Consider the following 23,282-nt stretch of genomic DNA (forward strand, 5'->3'; position numbering starts at 1 on the left):
TTAGTCGTCTACCTTTGGTAATCCTCATTCATTTTTCTTTTCTTTTGATAGCTTAATTTAAAAGAAACATATTCTACTTAATAAAAATAGTAATCTTGATAGTAACTCCCTTTATAAGTTGGAAACAAAGACACTCGTGATATTAACCTTCTTTGGGCCTTTAAAACTCTGCTTCAGATTTTATTTTTTCCCTTTCTTGACGCAAACAGCACTTCGGAAATATTGATACGAAACGCTACTTTGAAATCAATCTCTATACATTGCATTCATTAGGGTTCCAACTTCGCTATGACAGAGGAAAACACTTCCATCAACAACCAGCTTTCGGTTGTACCACCTTCACCCTCTTTCAGCAGCGATTTACTTCATGAGTCGCCGCTTCCCACTCTTCCTTTCGATGTCATTCTAGAAATTCTGTGTAGGCTGCCGGTGAAACTCCAATGTGTCTGCAAGTCCTGGAATTTATATTATTTTCTTGCTAGAGATTTTTGTTCTGCGTTGAAATTTTACTTATAACTGAACTTGTTTTCATTTTTCCAACTCATCAATTAAGCTAAAATGTTTCTATAAGTTAAGCTAAAACGTCGCCAAATTATCTTTCTATTCTGTTTTTGTTTTGTTGAATAATATACTTTATGTTTGCTAGAAACCTATTGCATTTGAAAGACATAATATACACTGCATGTTCTCTTAAACGTAAATCTGTAGTGTGAACTTATCATAATACACAATCAACTTGCTAATTTGATCTAACCAATTTGAAAGAGTAGTTCTGATATTTATGTTACACACAGTTTAAGAGGGTACATCAAAGATTACAACCATGCGTATTAATCTTACTAATATGACAACATATAATTCTGCAAATACTGATTTTGGATAAAATACACAAAGTACCATCTCTGACAGATTGGTTGGGGGTACCTGCAAGCACTCATGTCTGAGGTAATGAACACAGTGTGTAGAGTTTTCTTGTGGGATTACTACAAGTTTGAATGGACCCGAGAATTGGTTCTGATAGGCCTCGGCTCAGTCCGAAACATATTTCATTATGGAGGAGGCTCAACATCAAAGTTCACTCTCCCTTTCCACATCAAACAAGGAATCTAAAATAAAGATTCCTTTTATTTTTACATCACAAAGTATTTTCAACAGATTAGCGATTTCAGCCTCTGGCGTTTCTATGAAACCAATAGTCTTCCTTGGGAACCTGTAATATGTATATTCAACAGATTATATATTTATTGTTTTATAGGAATGAGAATAAATATGTTGCACTGTCGGTGGATAAAATATATTACATCGCCAATCAACCATAAACCATCAGTTAGATATGATGAAAGTCAAACTCTTCAAATGATCGAACGATTATGATTGATTGACGATGTAAAAATATTTACACTGTCCGTTGTTGCATAGGAATGTTACAATTAAAAAAACTTTAGTTCTGATTAAATTACATACCTCTATTGAAAATATTTCTTATAGTGGTATTAAGGTCAGCTTCCAAGTAACATTGATCTCCATTCTCATTCAAACAAATTCTTCTGAGAATTGATGCCCTTAAGATTCCATGCGAAAAAGTCTCCATTGCAGGACACTCAACCACATATAATTTATTCAACAATGGAAATCTGAAGTTGTGATTTCCACTACAAAAGCATCTTAGTTCTTGCAAATTCAAAAACTTTAAGGTTACTAATCTTGAGAAAACAAGTCCGAGATCTTCTTCTACTTCTCCTTGATCCTTCGCAATAATCTCCTCTACACCACAATCACTTATCTCAAGTACTTGTAGTTGCAAAAGATCTTTAGCCACAGAAAATGGAAATACATGATTTAGGCTTTCACATTTTGTTGCTTTTACCATTGACAGGTTTTGAAACTTGATTTTTCCTTGAGGATCCTTATTCCACAAATACTTAAGATTTGGTAAATGTCCTAAAGATAAATTTCTCAGTGGAATTTCAAGCTCTTCTTCACTTATACCATTTACTTCATATATAACTTTTACTGCAAGACAGTGCCATAAATTCAATGATTCTATGTTTTGTAATTTGTTTAGCACATGACTTGGGAAAACACTCAAAAGCTGGTCACATGATATGATTTCCAATTTTTTCAATTTGCAAAACGATGTTTGAATGAGCTGGTTTGGCCATATTGACTTCAAATTGTCCATGTGAGAAATCACTAATGTCTCTAAGTTGGGGAATATTGGAACCTATATCATAAAGTTGATTAGAATAAACATACTTCAGAGTAAGATATCACAGTTGAATATACACAATAAGCGGTTACATACAACATAATTAAGCCCTTTTAGCATAAGTGTTTATTGTGTAAGTGCTTATGTATAAGCTATTTTTGTAACAAAATATAAAATAAAGTCAAACTCTTTTCATAAGCTGAAAATATAGCTTATAGACATGTTTTAAGTTTTTTTCGTAAGCTCTCACGAAAACTTTCATAAGTGTTTATGCCAATAGACAAGCTCAAATAAGTCAATCCAACTGACCCTCAGTCTAACAACTAACAAAGAAAAACTAGAAAAATTATAAACAAAGGAAAATATGAAGCAATTTGAAATGCTTACCATTTCAACAGGATGAGATTTTCTTATATGGAGATGGTGATGCGTAGTTTCCTCACGGACAAATATCTTATCTACCAATTTGCATGAACTAATTAAAAGATGTTGAAGTTTAACCAATTTTTCAGCCACTGAGAATGAGAAAAGATGTTTCAAACTTTCACAACCATCTACAGTCAAATTGGTCAAATTTTGAAAGCAAGAATTTGCTGAAAGTTTGTCATCCCATATCCTCTGTACATTGATTGAGTAAAGCTTCAATGTCTCCAAACTTGGAAATTCAACCTGTCAACAGTTATGAAAGTTTCATTATCACTAACAAAAAAAAACTGTCACTACATTTTTGAGTTGGTGAATTAGAGAGAACAAAGGCATGAGATGGTGAAACGTCTGTTTCAACTAGATGATTAACGCAGTTCAAATATGTGGTTAATTACATTCAGTGGATGGTTAATGACTATAACAAGGTTTCGTAACTCATTAAACATGCACTAAACAAAAGTAACTACGATTTTGAACACTTGGAAATCATGTATATTTGAACACCTGAAAATGAGTTCATAATCTTGGTTAAATTGTGTTCGGAGGATGGTCAATGAGTTTTAACAACTTGGTACATTCATTAAAAATATATTGAAGAGCAATATGTCATGCTTGTACCTTATCATTCAAAAGTTGACTGGAGAAATCATTGTTGTTTTCACTATCCTTATTGCAAGACTCAGGAGAGAGACTAACAAGGGAAGGTAAAGATTCAAGCGTAAGTGAACGCAATTTCGGGAGCGCTATCTTGTCATCTTCTCCTTCATTCTCTTGTATTTTCTTGGCTATGATATAGTTCATATATCTACATTCAGAAATCTCAATTTCAACAAGTTCTGTTAGGTGTTGAACCATTGAATGCAAGAAAACAGACTCCATCAGATCACAGTTTTTCACTTTAATAACTTGTAGTTTTGCAAAAGCCTCTGCTGGAAGTGGATCACTACATATTCTCTCCAATTTCATCATATTTTGAATGATCAAAGACTCCAAGTTGGGAAAAGCATGATCATGAACAGACCATATGGTTGGTCCAATAATGCTTTCCATTTCATCACAAGTTTTTATATTAAGATGCTTCAATTGTGAAAATCCTTCATCATTCAATTCATAAAGTACTTCCTTTACACCTGTTGAAGTTATGAAATATTATTATAGTGAAATATGCTTGATACTAATTTGACACAAAAGCCTAAATACAAAATACATAGACTCAGTACTAAATCCTAAGAGAGATTCTGAAATAATATACAAGATATTTTAAATATTATAGCGCTTACCCTTCAGTTCAGCTAAGTACAAATCTTCAGCACGAGTCATCAACATTTTGACGCCATAATCCATTAGAATTCTTGAATCCATTCTCAAATTGAGCTTAAGAACTCTTGAACTTTTGTCGTTCACAGATTCCTCCTCAGAAAATTTCCATCCATCTCCAATCAAAATCTTGTAACTTTCTAGTCTTCCAAAGGAAAGCATGTCTCTAGGAAAGATTGTAGCATCATTTATGTGCATGTTCAAAGTTGATAGTTGATGCAAATTTTTCAACTCACTTAGAATTGAAGTATTGTTTTGGCTTTCAATTTCTTTAACCTTAACCTCCCATTGAATGTTTGAGTCCCACATATAAAGTTCTTCTAAGCTTGTCAGGCTTGATAACAGATTCCGAGGTACTATTTCTAGTGTCGAGCAATCAGACAAATCTAGTAACCTAAGATTAGTCAAGTGTTCAATTTCAGGAGGGATCACTCTAAGCTCAGATTTCTCAATATTAAGAATCTCTAAACTTGTGATTTCTCCGACAATAGCAATGTCTTCCAGAATGCATTGATAAAGACTGAGTGCTTGGAGGTTTGTCAAAAGAGCAAGAGATGAAGGAAGTGATGGAGTACAATTCACACCTCCTAAACTTAGTACCTTTAGTTCTTTCGTTTGGTCAAAGAAATTATCATGAATTTTCAAATGGTTACCTTGAGAGTTGAGTTTTAGTATCTTCAGGTTGGGACATTCTAACCTCTCAGGAAGTTCATTGATCAAACACCAATCCAAGAAAATATGATGACAGTTTTTCAAAAACTCTTTTCTTGGCCATTCTTTCAATGTGGCGTTTTTCTCGACCGTAAAGAATGGCTTGACCTTCGACCCAATGGAGGCAGCCACATTGCGAACGACATCAAGCGCCACAACCGGATCTTTTTCGTCTTCAAGCAACAAACAAGCATCTCTCAAGTTGTCTATCAATTTGTGAAGTCTGTTTCTTCCATCTGCCAGTGTATCGACGTGTTTATGCAAACCTAAACACCAACCATACACCAACAAATCTTTTTTGTTGTAACCATTTCCCATTGATCCTAAAAGAAGGAAGAATGTTTTGAGTTCTTGACTTTCTAATGAATCATAACTTAGTTCAATAGCTGAATGCACTTTAGAATAAAAACATCCATCAAAGTCAAAATTCGTTAACTGCTCAAGTGCATCCTTCCAAGCATATAAATCCTTGTTCTTCAATGCCTCCACCAAATTAACAATCAAAAGTGGCAAACCAGCACAGTTTTTGGCTACTTTCATTGCTACCGGCTGAATACTAAGATCTTTAACAGCATTCTCTCCCCTCTTCTCAAACAAATTCCAACTCTCATCCTCGGACAAAACTTCAAGTCTATAAACCTTCTTTACACCAAAGTTAGTGGTCAACACATTAAGATCTCTGGAAGTTACAATTACTTTGCAACCTTCCTGATCGTCACCAAAAGGAATACCAACTTCAGTTAAGCTAAGCTTTCCCCAAATATCATCGAGTATCACAAGAATCTTGATCTCCTGCCTAATCCTTTGGCGTAACCGACTCGCCCGTCCCACCTCAGTCAGCTCATCAAACTTTAGCCCTAACCCATCAGCTATTTCGGATCGAATCGTTCTCACATCAGGAGAATTTGTCACTGTAGCCATCACTACCACATCGAATAAACCATCTTTCTCGGCTTTCCATGCTAGTTCCTTCACCAATGCAGTTTTACCCACACCAGCCATTCCGTACAAACCAATCATGTGAACACTGGAATCCTCTTTTAACACTTGAAGAATTTCATTCAACATTGTTGTTCTTGATTCCAGTTCCACATAACCTCTAGCACTAGGACTGAAATTGCATTTCAATGCACAACGGTAAGATATCCGATCAAATTTTTCTTGTTTGATTTCACAAAGAAGATCCACCAAGGTTTTTGCGCTCTGACTCTTAGTGTACTTTGAGTACACATCCATGCATCCAACTCTTCCTTCGTCTTCACCTCGGAGGAATGCCTCTGCCTTTTCAATGGCTGCTTGCGCTCTAAAAAACCAGTCACGCACCGTGTCTTCAATCTCTTCCCCGTTTCTTTTGGCAGCTTCAACAGTGTGCCTCATTTCTTTCTCCTCCCTCTGCAGCTTCTGAATCTCAGTCTCGAGTTCGATGAGGTAACTGTTGTACATCAATACATATGTAAATTGTCGAATGAAAGGTAAAGCCACGTTCGACGCTACGCTAGCTATAAGATCCATCCTTGTCAGGCTTCTTGATTGATCTGCAAAAAATCAAACCAAAGCTTTGAATCACAGGTGATTCTTAATATTGAGAAAAATTGCTGTCAAATACGTATAATTGTGGTCACAGTTATGTCAAAAATGTTGACATTGCGGCCACAATTGCGTTTGTGAACCATCTTTTAAAACTTTGAACTGAACAAAACTAAGAAAACAATATGTTCTATTCCTAAAACAATAGAACAAAAATAAGAAAGAGTTACAGTATTATAACAGTGTTTCAATTTTCAATACAATACTACAACTAGAAGAAGAAGAAAAAAATAGCGACGGAACTTTTAAGACATGAAAACGCAAAAACCGTCTCTAATTTTGCGGCTAACTGTTAGAGATGCTAAATCCAGTGACCAATTATATTTTTTTCTGAATTTAACTTTCGTCGCTATTTCAACTTTTTCTACTTTCCAATATAATAAAGGGAGTGTTGACTTTCCAAAACTCTCTCAGTTCAGAAGAATGTGAAACTATAATGTTTGCATGTTATCATTATGAAAACAATGATACCAACCAGATTTATGGAATAATAAAGTTTAATTAAGCATTAACTAAGTTGCAATATTCATATTAAACCAAGAATTTTAACATGAAGTTTGACTTTGATTTGAGATGCATATGAAAATTATACATACCAATATGCAGTGATAGTAGTAGTTGATTGATGTTCAGCTAATGCCAAGAACTCAGTTGTTGCCTAGAATAGAACACATTGAATAAGCTATCTACTGTGTTATTTATCTTATCTTATAACTCCCATACTCTTTTTTTTAACCTATAGTTCTAGTACATACTTTTGTTTACCATTGGAAAATTACAATGAATGATTAGTAGTACTTTGTTCAATTGTTCTCCATATAAAATTCCACACGTGAAACTTGCTCTGTACCATTTTATGAATTATTATGTTTTTCCTTGACAGACTGTTTCACCAGTTATATAATATTAATGCCACATGGTAGTTCGATGGTGCACGTTTGGGATGTAGGACCGAGTGTGATTCTTTTAAGATCTCATATTTAAATTATCTTCATGTCAATTTATGTGGGAATGCTCATATAAAACTTTGTCTTGGCTTTAATTTCAGCCTAAAATACTTTTTTTTTTTTTTAACAGATCATAAACAACCTAGAACAAACAATAGTAAACCAAGTTGTTTGAGCTCTAGTGACAAAGAGCTCCTTTCAAGGACGTATCCGGGAAATACCGGATTCGATTCACAGAGGAACAACGCTTGGTCAGTGTGCATGTCTCTACGCACGAACTGGATTAGTCGTCCACCATTGATAGATCAGAACTGGTGCGCCAAAAAAAGAAATACAAACAATAGTTAAGGCAGATGTTTTCGATAACTACTTGCGCAAGTTGCTAAAATTGAGTTAAGGCAGACAAGTCATCTCCACGCTCCCACAATCTCTTTCTATGAGTTATGAGTTGTTTTTGATACGAAATAAAAAAATAATTTGGATTATCTATCACAATTTATTAATCATATAGCGAATACAAATATTTGTGATTTTGAAAGCTATTAACCACTATTTTATGTCTATATTTAAATATAAATTATGAAAAATAGATATAATAATGGTAGCATCTTTCAACGTACAATTTTCAATACATTCTATTTTATTGATTAAAATATATAAATCACACTATATATATACGTGATCCACATAATGTGGGGATTGGCATCATGAATAAAACAAGAACATATATTTTTATTTTTAGTTTAGAAATCTAATGTGTCTTGGTTGCCTTACCTGGCTCTGTGAGAAGGGGTTATGACAAAGATAGAGATCTACTTTTTTAAATATTTTCAAAATGGGATCCCACCAATATCTCATTTCCGTTTATCTCTTTAATAAATTGTGTTATCCATTTCTTCACCTTGACCCCACTAAGTGACATAGTAGCTGCAGCAAGAGGACATCAATGGAGTGGGGCAAAGAATACTATCCAACTTTATGTTCTTGCCTCCTATACTGCCCTCTGTCCATTCAGTCTTCAGTCTCCATCTCCACAAATCCATAGTGAGACCATAACAGTAGCAAAAGATAATAAAAATCAATATTAAGTATAGTGTATTTTCCTCCTGTAACTGTTAACTAAAATCTAAAATCAATTATAGACAACTTGAGCAACAAAAAATAATTCGCAACAAGTTACGTAAGTTTTCAACGTTTGAAACTCGAACCTCCTAAATGAAGGAGTTATGTGAGAGATCTCGTCATTAAAATCTAATTATATATTTAGTTGTGAAAGCCAATAAATTTAACATGAGATCATCATCGTTACCCCGTTCATGTTGAATTCCAATGAGAAAATCTAAATTCGGATCAAATGGTACAGCTACCCCCGACATGTTTTTTTGTGCGAACTTGGTATCTATGCTCACAAGACTAATCCCTCTAGCTGGATAAGACCACGATAGATAGCAAAGTACTCCCTAAGGACCCCGCATGTTCTGAATCTTTATTAAATTTATTATTCGCACCATTTCATTTAAAAGTGTCCGACAACAAACCAATTTCAAATGTTAATTGTATTTTGATAGTATCTAATTGAACATAACTAATTTTGAGTATTTCATTTCATTTTTTCCGATACAAGTACAAATATTCATATTGCCACTCTTCATTAAGAGAATCAATTTCAATTGATGTTATACAAAAATTCATGATTTCCATCTGTCTTTTTAAATAAAATAATATGCGTTAATTTGACCTAATGGGAAGAATGTTGCATACATGCAGCTACCTTTGTCGCTAAAATGGATGCTAGCATCCACTATTCTAATGTTACTTTATCCTTAGCATGTAAATCTGTGAAATCCTCTTAGCCAACTGCATCTAAATCAGCATCAGCATCAGCATCAGCATCAGTCTCATCTATGATTCCATCTTCAACTTCAGCATCCGCTTCCAATTGACCTGCTTCCTGACCGATATCAGTATCTGAGCCATTCTTCTGAAGTTCATCAGAAGTTGAGGTTCCACCAGGGAGAGCAGCAGCGTCAAATTCCATAGGTGTTGCTGTGCTATCTGCTCTAATGCCTTCACCACCATCTATCTCAATTGAAGGTGTAGCAGTCTACTCCACAACAAAAAATAATGACAAAAAGTGATTTCAGGGAATCCATTTAACATTGAATTTATTATTACAAATCTTAAATATAATAAAGAGGAGAACAAAAACAATGGAGAGAAGTAGAACGAAACAGATAGATGCATGCAAATTACAGTTCAATCTAATGATACTCCATCCATCTCATATTAAGTGTCACATTTGGAATATTTGTTTGTCTCAAATTATGTCATTTTAATTACCTTTTTCCACTAATATATCATTTTTTATTGTATCTCAACTACCTAACACTCACCCAAGAGCACTTGAATGAGATGGTAAGGGATCTCTTCCAGCTTAACCAGAGGTCCTGGGTTCGAATTCAACCCTGAGAATGCAGCAGTGTTAAATCTCTTGAGGGAGATCTTTGTCACGCATTGCAGTCTTACCCGGCTAAGGGACTACTCTTTGCAGTTGTGCGCAGAGGATACCCGGCTCATTCCACTAACTACTACTACCTTTGTTGTCCATAAATAAATGACTCATTTCAAATTACTAGATACATTTTTTTAAAAATATACCCCTTATTAATACAACTAATTTGTCATGGGAGATGAAAAAACTGAGTTGGTCACATCTATACAAAACAAGGTATTTTAGTGACATTGATTCACAAAATCAACACATTAAGTACACCATCTACTTTTGTTAATAAGTAGTATATTAGGACAGAGGTAGTATATTAATAAGGATAAATAAGTAAATGAGGCTCATTTGATCATAGAAATTAGTATACTCAATGATTTTCCTAAGAAGTGTGTGTAACATTAAAAGACACTTAATATGACAGGCGCAGTAGTTTATGTTATCTGTTTATTTTGGCGTATGCCATTCGTGTAGCCTTATATCTGTATATAGGAAGAGTTAGTTGGTAACAGAGCTCTGTTGCCATTCAGCTACTTAAGAAGGCAGTTATGCTTGTCTACTTATAGTTCTATCATGTACACTCAATTGAAGGTTAGCAATTATCATATTCATAATCACAGTTCAGAATTCTCCAAATTATCTCTCAACACTTTACTTTCTTTGATTTTCTCTCATTTCCAAACCTAATGTACATCTAAGTCTGACCTAACTACTGCACTCAATTGAAGGTGCATAATGTATTGGGCAATAAAACACTCCAAAATTAAAGTCATGCACATGATGGATATGTACCCAAACATGGTATGCACCAGATACCCAAGAAAAATAATTTTCAAGCAAAAAAGTTTGGATGCATCATACACATAAGTATTGTTTGGGTGCATATCAGTGCTCTAGAATTTGGTACATAAAAAAGTACTATTGTGTAACAAAAGAAATTAAAAACTAAGTTTTTCTCATTTCTTTTGTCGATCACATTGATACTTTCATTATTACCTTGTGAATTACTTTCCTATTTTTAACTTTGTAAATATTCTTTCCATGTCTGTAAATATCACCTTTCCTAATTTCTGTGTATATTTCTTCCTATTTTGATTTGTAATTTGCAATATAATAAATTAGGAAAGCTTCTAGATAGTTATTAGATAGATATAGTCGACATCTATAATCAAGGTATTTATTTTGCAAGAAATCGTGCAAATTAGCCTTATTGATCAAATCATTAAGTACCAATTCTTTTTTAAGAACATTAAGTACCGATTCTTTTTTAAGAACATTAAGTACCAATTCTAGTCTCCTATTCAGACAATTTAAATCCATTTTTCCTCTCAAATCTACATCTCTAAACCATTTGATCTTGTTTATAAAAGAGTAATGCTATTTCACGCAAGAGTTTTCTTCCCGAAAGATTCACAAATTGATGTTAATCAATTAAATCTTGTCCTTTACTAAAACCAACTATACCCAGTCCCTTCTTTAGATTATTTGACACCTCTTTCATCGGTTCCTTCGTCATTTCATGTCTGTTAGGGCTTGAGATAACTAAAATACAGCTTGGAGTGGATAATTGTTTTTCTGAGATGCTTCAAACCGGTTGGGGCCTACAAAAGCGGTCTGCTTGGGAAAAATCCCATGGGCATCCCCAATAACCTCGGGCCTAACAGCAAGCGTCCGTTAGATTGCCGGAGTACAACATTTATGGTCAAAATATCCAACTAGACATGGAACCGTGGTTTGTAAAATCAATTCCCTCCTACAATTTTATGTCTACCAATCACTAATATAAGTTTATTACTTAATTGGGTTATAATTATATTAGTATGAACCAAATCTGGGACTATATCCATGAATATAGGCAATTATAGATTGGTGTAATGGTGAATTTGGGCGGGTTTGTAGAAGAAAAAAGAGGACGCCAGTGATTAGCAGGGAGATATTTCCAGTAGTAATCCAATGGTCAAGGGGTTATATATATATATAAGCAGAAATAATAGGGATGACGGGGGAATTAATTATGTAAATGAAGCCTATAAGGGAGTTAGGAGTTGGTTAGAAACTCAACAGATTTGCAAAGGAGGGCATTGTAATCTTCTGGCAACACTCACAAGAGGGAATTAATGATGTAAATGAAGATCATTGGTTTAGTACGCAAAATCTTCAAACAATATTAAAAACCAGTTATAAACAGTTATTAATGGTCCATGTTTGGACCGAGGCCCACATTAGAGGGATCCTAAAATTTATTTTATTATATATTTTAACATACTCGCACCTTAAATTTGTTATAAATCCCGTAGCCATGCAATGTAATTTGGGCTGTCTAGTTTACCATACTTTGTGTGTCGCTGTAAGTTTGTGTGAGCGATCGTGTTTTAATCTCTTTTCTCACAGGTTACGATAGGTCCAAGGACCAGCTGAAAGCATGAGTGAAGGGTGAGGGCCTGTTCTCTCCAAAAAAAGTTAGATACTAGTAGGCTAATTGGCCATAGGAATACCCAAGTTTGAAATTCATGAAAAAAATTGCATCTTATTTACGCGGCGTGCGAAAACCGAAGGATTAGAATATATTGATGCATTAACCTCTTGTGATAAAATTACATTGTTAGCTCCAGTTCAAATATAATCATAGAAACAGGAACACAGGATAAAACAACAGTCAGTCGAAAAGCCTTTTCCCGCAAAAGAACATAAACTAAAAATCCTCGCAACAATTTACGGCTTCTTGTGGTTGATAGAAACCAAAGAACAAAAACCAGGCAACCAGCAACAACGGGAACCACTAAAAAGTTATTCTCTTGAGAAGATGTAATTAAAAAAGAAATATGGGAAGTTGGATCTGAATCAAGAAACCTGATTTTCTTCAACTTGATTAGCAGCTTTCTTTGCCTCTTCCTTTTTACCACGTTTACTTCTGTCATTTGGTTTAGCTTGGTATTTAGATTGGACATCAGACGGCAAAAGTTCTAGTGGTACAACCCCTTCAATTCCATATTCAGTAAACTGCAACAATATATACATATAAAATTTCAATTAATCCGAAAAAGTTAAGCAGACAATAAATGTAGATTAAAAAGTTAAGTTTACCTTAGAAAAACCCTCCAAGTCCTGCCGTGCTGAAAGACGAAGACCTTTCCAACAATAAACCTAAGTCAAAAAGAAAGATAGGTAAATAAAAGTGTACACTCTACAGTAGAATGTTGAATATTAGACGATAAAATTTACCCTTCTAGATGATTTTGTTTTGGTAAAATATATTGGTTTTGACTTAATAGAGGAATGAATACTTTATGGCAAGGTGCTATGTATGCAGATGCTTTTTAATGATAGTTGCAATGAAATGGCATATTATCAACGAACTTTTCTTTTCGGCTTACTATAGGGTAAGATAGCTGTTTTGATGCCTCTCTTGTTCTCATTTTATTTGTATGTCTTTACTGAGTGTTAACTGAAAAGAAGCTGAAGAGCTCCTTTATATCATTGTTATGTTTCCACCTTGTCCTTTTTTCTGCTTTTCCTTCATTTCCTAAAATAAAATTTCTACGTCTACTACCCAAAATATTAAGCAGGGGATTACCCGGTTATTCTTGTGGTGGTATTCAGCTTCTATTCCAGCAGAAGGATCCATCTGTAGTTTCATAAATGCGAAGAATTTCAATATTTAAGAAAAATGAAAAAAAGGCTATAACTTGGATGATTGGAAAAAAATCATAATAACCAAGCCTGCAATATTAGGAAAGGAAAAAAATCAATATGTCCATTGCTGTTAATAAGGAAAACTTACATCTTCAGCCAAGGGTTTCCAGTACTCCAGAATTGAAGGTGTTTGAACACGCTGAGGATCAGTTAAAGCATTCTGGAAATTCAAGAAATTTGGTGTAAATCAATAATTAAGAAAAGTCAAACAATATTATGATGACCAATAGAATGGAAATGAAGAAATGTTTTTTAACCAAAGAAAAAAAAATCAATATAAGTAGAATATTATACTTTTGGCTAAGGACCTCACTCAATCTACAAAACTGACTTGTAAGCTGAGGACTGCTCAAGCCATATAATAATACTTAGGCCATATATTTAATCAGTATGTGATCCTCACACCCAACACAATGATGGTGCAGGAGGACACAACAATGAAGGCAGTCCAAAATTTCCACAATTAAGGTGGCTAGGAGAAGACCGCAAGTAAGGAGTGACCCAATCCAAGGGTTTGTAAGTAGCGATCGGAGGAACCACAACAGTTTATTTTTTTTCTCAACTAACTTTTCCTTTATTATTTTCATTGACGGCTATATTGACATAATAACGAATTATCATAAAAATAGGAAAGATTTATATACGTTGTGAAGCATATGGGGTTTGACTAAACAACTCAAAAGTCTAAACCTACAACCAGAGCACTTTGATGTTAAACATGCCACTATCTACACATACTTTTAAGTTCTAACCCTAGTGTTCAGCATCCACAATAGTCAACTTCTACAGAACTAGACCTAGCATATTTAGCACTGGCCACAAGTTCTGTAAATAAAAATATACCGGATTTTGATCTGCCCACTTCCACAACTGAGACAGTTCTTTGTTACCCAATCTCCATCTTGGCTTACTGAAAATTAAGAGACGGAACAGCGTAAGCAGACAATCTGAGCATGGTGACCAAGACCCATATAAATAGTAGCATAAGAATAGAAGAAAGAAATCTACAATGACTAAACATTAATTTTGTTCTATAAATCACAAAGCCCCTCAAGCACCTATGGTTTTGCCTAGTTGTATCGTGTATGCTTGTAACATAAACTTAAAATTGATTTTCTTTGTTCTGAGCTACTTAATATTTTGACTTAGTTGACTACTTTTTATGTTGAACAAATATTCCTTATGTTTCTAGCGTTTCAGTTTTCAAATAAGTTCATTATCAGAGACATCGCATGTTACGAAAGCAAATAATTGTGTTGTTTCAAAACTGGTTTCACATTGCACCCACCCCACCAAAGAAAAGGAACTCAATAGAGGTAGAGACATGGTGATCTACAGGCTACAGTGAAATTATATTCCGTGGAGAACACTTTAATGAACTTTAAAGTTAACATTGATGGATGTGTGTGTTTACGGTTTTACCCCTTTAATCGACAAAATATCGCAATGTAATAAAAACACATAATGAAGGGTATTACCACGAAGAGGAGCACTAGCAATACTCACTCTAAACTCTCTTTCCAACACTCACTCTCTTATTGGGTGAAATTCATGTGGATCACATCATATTGGGAGTGGGCCCCACATGAAGTGTTGAGACTCACGTGATTTTCACTGAATAAGAGAGTAAGTTTTGCAAAGAGAGTGTTAGAGTGGGTGTTCCTAGCACTACACTTATCATGAATCCATTAATTTTACATGACACCCATTTCGAGACATTAATCAAGGGGTAGGTTTTATTTTTTACTTAACAGCATCAAAACAAGGTTATAACTTCTTTCACGCAACTGACAACATCAAAAGATTATGAGCGATTTCTAGTCCTCTAAACTAAAGCCATTATTACACGATAAATAATTTGCTAAACAAAAAGCATACCGTTTCTTCGAGCCATCTGGTACCGCTTTCTTCTCTGTAGCTTGTTTTTCATATGGTGGGCAGCCATCACGTTTCCACCACACCTAAAAAATACATGAAAGGCATTTATATTCTTGATGTTAATGATAACTGGCAATCACATGTTTATTTGCAAGAGAACATACGGAGGAAGTGTTGGAAGATGCTCACCCAATTCTTTTCTCGTTCTAATATATGCTCAATTTTGTGAAGGAACTCTTTCCCTTTGGGTGGAGTCAGTTCAATAAGTTTTTTAACACGCTCTTCACATGATGTGATCTCATCTTTCTGAATTACAAAAAGAAATGAGTTACATGTAAACAATGCATTTTCAATCAAAACAGCAGCTACTATAACCTTAGAAAACGCTAAAATAAGGTCCTTCCTTAAGTAATAACCAATTCATGTTTCTCAGATTACGGGAAAGTAAAGACAAAAATCACAAAGGAGATGTTTGACGGTGTACATACAACCTGATATCTGACAAAATGGACAGTACTGCCATAAAAATAAACTTACCAAAACTAATAGGGGCATACTGCAGTTAAATATTGCTTTTGGGGAAACCAAAAGAACATGTGTAGTCAATCGCAGATAAAACATATTACATTTTGTCCCTATTGATTGAGAATCGTATTTGTGGCTAGCGATTTGTTCAAATTCTGCTACACTGTGATGTTATAGTGGTACTATAGCGGTTTGTTAAAATTCCTCTACACTATAGAGCTACTATTTGAAAACACTAAAAAGAACTGTTTGTTGAGCACAATGTATTAAATGGGAATCTTGGACTCCCCTTTCCCATTTGGGAATGTTTTGCTAGGAAACAAAATACTTTCATAAAATCCTGTCAATGTTAGTTTCCTTGGAATACTTTTTAGAACACATTCATATCAAACATGCAAATTAATTTTCATTTTTTTTAAATATTTTTAAAAATTTCCCTACCAAACACCCCTAAGAGAAACAGTAGAAATCATTTCATGTAAGCCAATAATTGCAATTAACAAATATTAGGTGCTAAGGAAGGCATGTAATGTTTTCATAACTAAAAGTATGAAAATTAGGTACTACCCAATGTAGCCACATTACCAAGAGTTCAAAGAAGATGGGACTAACCATGGTTTCAGATGGCAGATCCTTGTCACCTTTTCCAGGGGCCTAAAAGCAAATGACGGAGAAACCACCAGCTAATATTAGATAAAAAAAACTAAATACTATTTGTACATCACATAGAAATTAGTCTTCATAAAATTATTACCTTCAAATAATTAAACAATATCAGACACTGCACAAGAACATGACGTCGAAAACTTGGATCCTTCAACTATCAAGAATTCAACCGATAACAAGAAACAAACAAGAGAGAATGCTGAGTCAGGACTTGAACATCTTCGCAGAAAAAAATGATGACACATTTTTATTAGTAAGCATCAAGACTTAGCCAAACTGCTCACCTCTAGACCCATAAGTTTACTGCTTGTGAGATATTTTATACTAAAGTTAACTGCCTCTTCTTCCAAATTATTAGCATCTCCCTCTTCGTCACTTAAAGGTTGTGCTTCAAATGTATTCAGTACAACCTTCAATCCAACAAAAATTCTTATGTAAAAAGAAAAGAACAGAAGCAGTTTGATAATTGAGAAAAAAATGCATGCATGCAGACAAAAAACTATGAAATAAAATATTACCAACAAGCTGGAGGTGAACTTTTTCCACTTAAATGTAGAGTGAATTATAGGAGCAGGGTTAGAAAAATACTCCTGCATCAAGTTAACAGAGACTGATTAAAATATTTGTTTTAGGTTATTTTATTGAAAGAAAATAAAACACTGTCCTGCAGTATGTAGTCGAAGTTGTAAAATTTCTGCTTTAACATGTAGAAGTAGAACCATTTATGACAAATTTTATATTGAAAATCGTGTCAAAAAGCAAGGCAGGCCTCAAGTTGAGAAAAAGGAATAGACTTCCAATCAGGAACTAAAATTTCAATGAAAACTTACCTGTAAGCCCCAAAAAGTTTCATAAAAATTGAAATCAATGCATATGCCTGGAAAGCATGGAAAATAAATTGTTAGCTGGAGAAAAAAAATATAAACTTCAATTAATAACTTGTATTTATAAGAATGAATTAAGAATGGCAATCAAGAAAGCTAAGACAGTAAGCGAGGACGTGCCTTCTACAGGTTCTTTCTCATATTTTGTTTCATTTGATGTGTTAAAGACACCCTTGATATTTAAGGCTGCAAAAGTTTATCAAAAACAGCAAAATGAGAGGCGCTCAATAAAATGAAATTTAAAATATTAGTTAAGATAAACTTCACAGAACTGTACCAGATCGCTCTGATAATGGAAAGAAATGAGCCAGAAACATGAGAATTCTTCCGCAAAAGACCACATCATTTGCCTACAACATCCATACAAACACATTGAATTATGGCAATCGTGCGAAGAATAATTTATCCTACATAACCCTAACTTAATACTCATTCAATACTACAATGCTGAAGAGAAATTTATCATATAGCTCGACCTAGACAGTTAAAGGGAGGAAAGAGAGACATTTAGGGATGGAGGAAAACAGGAAAGACAAATGAGCACTCAAAGTTTAAACAAATCCAAACACATGAAGCAGGAATATTATAGATTTGTATTTAGAGACAGTAATCAGCTTTAAAGCTTTAAGTATAATAGAACATAAATCATGCTCAATGTACCTTTGAAAGACGGCGAAGCAGTTGATTACAGGTTCTCAGCATCACAAGTTTTCCTCGAGCAAAAAGTTCTTGCTGTGTGTCATGCGAACATAAAAGTTCCACATAAGTACAGGTCAGTTATACAATACCCCTGCTCTAAATCATTAATTAGAGAAGCACAAAGAATTACAAACAAATGAGGAATGTACCTTTCCCAATATATCTTGTTTACTCTCTATATAGCCAAAAATATCCTTGCAGTTTTTCATTGTAGACATTTCTGTCAAATCTTCCAACAACTGAAAAATCATTCCACCTTCAATGTGTTCCTTCTCACACAGATATAGCACTATATCTGAAAAACGAAAAAAAAAACAAAATACAAACATAAGTATAAAAGAATAGCAAGAAGAATTTACAGTTAATATGTTTAGGATTTAACTGTATCTCATTAAAGCATTGCTAAATGGTGCACAGACCAAGAAGACGAGGAATGTGGCCTTGGGTAGTTTCATTAGCATCAATTGATTGCCCGTATTGCATTACTTCCTCCCCACACTGTACTGCTGCCGACTGAACCAGAGTGTGAACATATTAATACAGGCCATAAAGAGACATAAACAATGAAACAAGAAAACAAAGAGGGGAAAAGAAACAGCATTAGATAAGTTTATATTTGAAATGGTTTTTCTGAAAATGCTTTTCTTAGTTTACAGTTTACTTTATACAAGTCATCTAAGCATCTTGAAAACACTGCTTACTTTACCATTTGATAAACTATACACTACATGTGAATTCAAAATAAATAAAAGAGTAAAAAGAAAACACTTAAAAATATGCAAGTCAATGGTAAGTAAATACATGCACTAGCAAGAAAACAAACTGAATGTGTCATAAAAAACATGCATCCCAGATGAAAAACATGTCTAACTTTACTGAGAAAGAAAATAAGCATTGAAATTTGAATGCCAAAATAGTTAAACTGACATTAAAGTATAGTAACAAGGAAACTGCTTTACTAATGAGTAATGATTGCATTGTTCCCAAAGTAAAGGGTATAACCAAATAAGTATCATTCCATAACCACTGTATTAGCATAAGAAAATCTATAAGGTCGGTATTATGCATCAAACTGTACTTGCAGTGAGTACAATACTGAAACTAGGGTTTAGTATCTAATTAGGTCATGCCTTGAGAATGGTCTCAAGGGGATTATTATAGCCTAATTAGGCCTCTTATTCCGTGACTTAATCCCTAAGTCACACGAGATAAGGAGAAACACGTGTATCCCCCTAAATCCGGATATTCTGGCCGAATATTTGGCCTAGAGGTTCGGGCATGATGGTTTCGGGGGATAAGGAAAGGGACGCGACCTTACGCAGGCGTAGGCGGCATCCATGTATAGGGACAGTGGGTCCTTACGTGAATATTGGTGGTCCAAAAGCCATTCTTCTATGTGATTAGTAAAATATAGTGTCTAAATATCTCTCACATCTCCTAAGAACTCTCGTGTTCTTTAACATAGAATTATAGCAATACTGTCTACCTTTAAACTAAGAATTTGGCTCATGACCAAATCTTTAACAGAAAAAATAAAATAAATTTAGTATCATAATCATGCATAATAGACACACCAAAGAAAAGAAAAAAAGATAAAACACTATTGGATTTTTCCAAAGAAATTTGTAGAAATCCAATTAGATTATCATTCTTTATTCGACTAGCACATAAGGTGTCATCTATGAGCAAGGGTAGCAGTTAAACATACCACGAATTCCTGAAGTAATAGCCGTAGAATGTTTTCTAGGGATTGGTTCTCATCTTGGGCCAATTTTGTTTGTCTCTGTTAATCATAAATCAATTAAATTAACCACAACCTTTAACAATGTCATTATCAAAGTTACTAGAAAAGGAACCTCGGGACATGAATCATGAATGAACAATTTAAGTCAAAAGACAACCATGTTATATTTTTCATAAGTTATAGATATCCCATAATCAAAACCCTTTTGAAATTTAAGAGTCTCTCGCCTTTTTCCTTACTGTTCCCTAAATGCAAATCTCTTTATTTTGTAAAATCCAGAATATCATCCCATCCCAAAGAAAATCGAAAATAAGCCATCAGAATGATATGCATGATCAAGGGCGTGTTTGGATTGCCTTATTTGAGTTTATCTACTGGCATAAACAATTGTTAGACTGTTTGGCAGAGCTTATAGAAACAACTTATTACATGTTTTGAAATAAAAAGAGAGAAGAAGAAGGTTGTCCCAAAAGTTGTCGCAAAATAGGTGTACACATGTCATTACTCGTTTGGAAATTAGTTCAGCATTGTTCAATGTTCATTATAAATTTGTACTAGGACTCTACAGGAATGGAGTTAGAGGCAGTTTTGATAAACTTCTCCATCAACACTTACAAGCTTATATGAAAAAATTTGTAAGCAATGAATTTTAATGGGGAATCTTCAATGAACTAGAGGCTAATCCAAACTGGCTCAAAAGAATTTCAAAATATACCTGAGGCTGTATTACTTCTTGAACAGTCTGCAAAGCAAAACTTTCAGGTGGCCCCGGTTGTAATATGGCCCTTTTAAATACCTCCTGCAAATAACAATAAACCAAACAAAACAACACAACCAATGAATTCAACAATCGAATAATGCGCAAAAAGCATTATCTAGGGCCTCTTTGTTTTGACTTGTTTGAGTTTATCTACTGGCATAAGTAATTGTGAGAATGTTTGAGAGAACTTATGAAAACAGCTTATGACGTGTATGTTGTTTTAAGCAGCTCTGAAGGATGACGCAGTGTATATTTGGTTCCACTTTTGGAGGAGACAAAATTGGTTATAGAGGTGTAGAATTGATTTTGACATGTTTGGTTCCTCTTAAAGTATAATAGATTCTACTTGAATCTAGAAATTGTAGCTTCTGATTCTAGAATTAATTTTTACACTCAAATTTGTTGCTGAACTCACTTTTACATCAATGTATCCAAGCATAAATCACTTTACATTCAACTCAATTTTAGCCAGAATCAATTCATTGGCAAAATCAAACATACACTTACAAAAACAGCTTATCGAAAACAATTCGACTTTTTTTTTACCTTTTGCCATAGAAATAACTTGTAATAAGCGCTTATAGATGATAAGTGTTTATACTATAAGCAGTAAATTAAGTTGTTTATCCAAACAGGACCCTATTTTGATACTATAAGCTTAAGCTCTAATAAACAAATAATCTACTTCCCTATATAAACCCAAAACCTATAACCAATCAATAAATAAACAATTAATTAAGCTATATAAACAAATGGGTATAAGGGATTATCCAAAAAATTGAAACTTTGTGCCAATGTTTTCACTGAAAATTGAATTGTGAAAAGGAACAAAAGAAAAAACGGAACTTACCATTATGGAGTTTGAATTGAACACAAACCCTTATTCAATGGAACCTCAAAGCGTTGAATAATGGTTAGAAGAATTGATTTTTTTTTTTTTTTTAAGAAATTGTGATTCTGTAGAGTTGAATTGAATTGGAACAAAGCAAGAAAGAAAGAGAGTGATTTGTTTTGAGAAAAACACTAAACACCAAAACGCTGCGTTTAACTGTATGTTGTTTTTTTGTCCTTAAAAAAACTGTATTGGGGCGTTTGTTTTTGGGAAACATAAATAACATATCCGAGAATGAAAATATGAAAATTTGATTCTTGGGTATTTGTTAAAAAAAGTGTTTGGCAGATAACTTGACATTCCTGGAAAAATTGGAAGTTACAATTTTTTTTTTAAAATCTATGCATAATATCATGGGAATGCACATTTCCATCTCTTTACATGGGAATAAATTCATGGGAATAATGGAAGTTATGGGAGGTTACTCCATTCTCAAGAACCTTTATACCTAGGAATATTTTTTTCTCAACCTCATAACAAACATGGGTATAATCATTCCCTAGCCATGTATTCTCGGAAATGTCATTCTTAACCTTGAAACAAACACCCCCTATGTTTTTATTTTGGTAGGGTGTGTATTTCTATTTCAAACAAAAAATTCCAACTACAAATATATACGTTCCTTCAAAAAAAAACTACAAATATATAGGTGTCTATAAAATATTTTTCTATCCTTCAAAAAATTTTATATTTATAAAAATTTAAATAATAAAAAAAATATCAAATAATATGTCAATCATATTCAACTTATTTTAAAAATATATATTGTCTGTAATTTAAAAAAGAGAAGTAAGTATTTCTCTCTTTTCCTCTCGTAAATTAGCAATTCAAATACACCCTAAAAGTTCTTGCTCCACACGGACCGCGAGTCGAAGCATATTTGTTTGTATGTCATTTATTCATTTATTTTGTATTAAACGATGCTTAAGCCAAAAAAAAAAAAAAAAACTACATTAAAACTACCGTTGAAAACTTGACTAAAAAAAACTACCCTTGAAAAAATATTACAGCATAACTAAAAGAGGAGAAGCATCCGACAAAAGAGGAACCACACCTTTATGATCATCCGATAAAACCTTAGACGCCCTTGGAGGAGGGTGTTGAATACAAATTTGACAACTCCATCAAACTATTCCAAGTAATACAATAGTAAACTATCATCTCCACATGAATTGTTGTTTCGACTAGGCATTTTGCTAAACATATAATTAAATCAGTAAAATGAAGGGAGTTTTCAAGTTTTGTTTGATATGTGCAAAGCGGGTTGATTCGATTGCAAAAAAATTAAAAAAGTGTTGATTCATATTATTAAGAGCGATTAGGATCCTTCAAATCTCATTCACCTCTTTTGTTTGACTTAATGCAAAAATGTCTATCTATTATGAGCTAAAGATTATATAAAAGTGGTTAACTTCGTTTGACAGATCCCTCTAGATGTCACGTTGCTCCTCATCATCCTAAAGGTTATATGTGCACTATGATGAAGGATCGTCACTCCTCTAGGCTTCCATACACATTGATACTGTTATTAAAGTGAGGACTTACATTCTCGCAGGTAGGGATGGCAAAAAAATCTGCACCCACGGATATCCGCGGATAAAATCCGCCACGGGCACGGAGCGGATACCTTAATGGATATCCATGAATAAAATAAACAGATTTTTTAACTATCCGCTAATTAATGGATACAGATGCGGATTTAACGGTATCCATACCCGCGGATATTCATACCACTATTAAACAGAGTAAATTACATAAATAACCTTAATATCATTCAACTTCCTAAGAAAAAACCCTAAGTATTGTGTTTTTGTTGAATATGATGAGCTTTACTTATGCTT

General features: G+C 33.9%; 2 protein-coding genes across 2 annotated transcripts; both read right to left on the reverse strand.

Annotated features, from left to right (window-relative positions):
* Positions 1-690: 690 nt before the first annotated feature.
* On the reverse strand, positions 691-7,067 carry LOC11420356 (disease resistance protein RPS2). Its single transcript, XM_003598397.4, has 6 exons — positions 6,847-7,067; positions 3,916-6,198; positions 3,254-3,765; positions 2,597-2,878; positions 1,465-2,224; positions 691-1,210 (listed from the first exon to the last, which is right to left on the reverse strand). Exons 2-6 carry the CDS (start codon positions 6,173-6,175, stop codon positions 1,182-1,184), a joined length of 3,843 nt encoding a protein of 1,280 aa, XP_003598445.1. The 5' UTR covers positions 6,176-6,198; positions 6,847-7,067; the 3' UTR covers positions 691-1,181.
* A 1,738-nt stretch (positions 7,068-8,805) lies between these two features.
* On the reverse strand, positions 8,806-21,562 carry LOC112420425 (THO complex subunit 1). The gene is made up of 21 exons (XM_024779701.2): positions 21,400-21,562; positions 20,505-20,588; positions 19,754-19,828; positions 18,465-18,558; positions 18,195-18,340; positions 18,007-18,078; positions 17,624-17,696; positions 17,467-17,532; positions 17,293-17,339; positions 16,981-17,052; positions 16,747-16,872; positions 16,551-16,616; positions 16,409-16,450; positions 15,461-15,577; positions 15,272-15,354; positions 14,237-14,303; positions 13,482-13,553; positions 13,275-13,325; positions 12,785-12,844; positions 12,551-12,700; positions 8,806-9,301 (listed from the first exon to the last, which is right to left on the reverse strand). The coding sequence occupies exons 1-21, from the start codon at positions 21,400-21,402 to the stop codon at positions 9,047-9,049; spliced, it is 1,821 nt and encodes a 606-aa protein (XP_024635469.1). The 5' UTR covers positions 21,403-21,562; the 3' UTR covers positions 8,806-9,046.
* Between the last annotated feature and the right edge of the window lie 1,720 nt (positions 21,563-23,282).

This window comes from Medicago truncatula, chromosome 3 (assembly GCF_003473485.1).
Source record: "Medicago truncatula cultivar Jemalong A17 chromosome 3, MtrunA17r5.0-ANR, whole genome shotgun sequence".
Lineage (NCBI taxonomy): Eukaryota > Viridiplantae > Streptophyta > Magnoliopsida > Fabales > Fabaceae > Medicago > Medicago truncatula.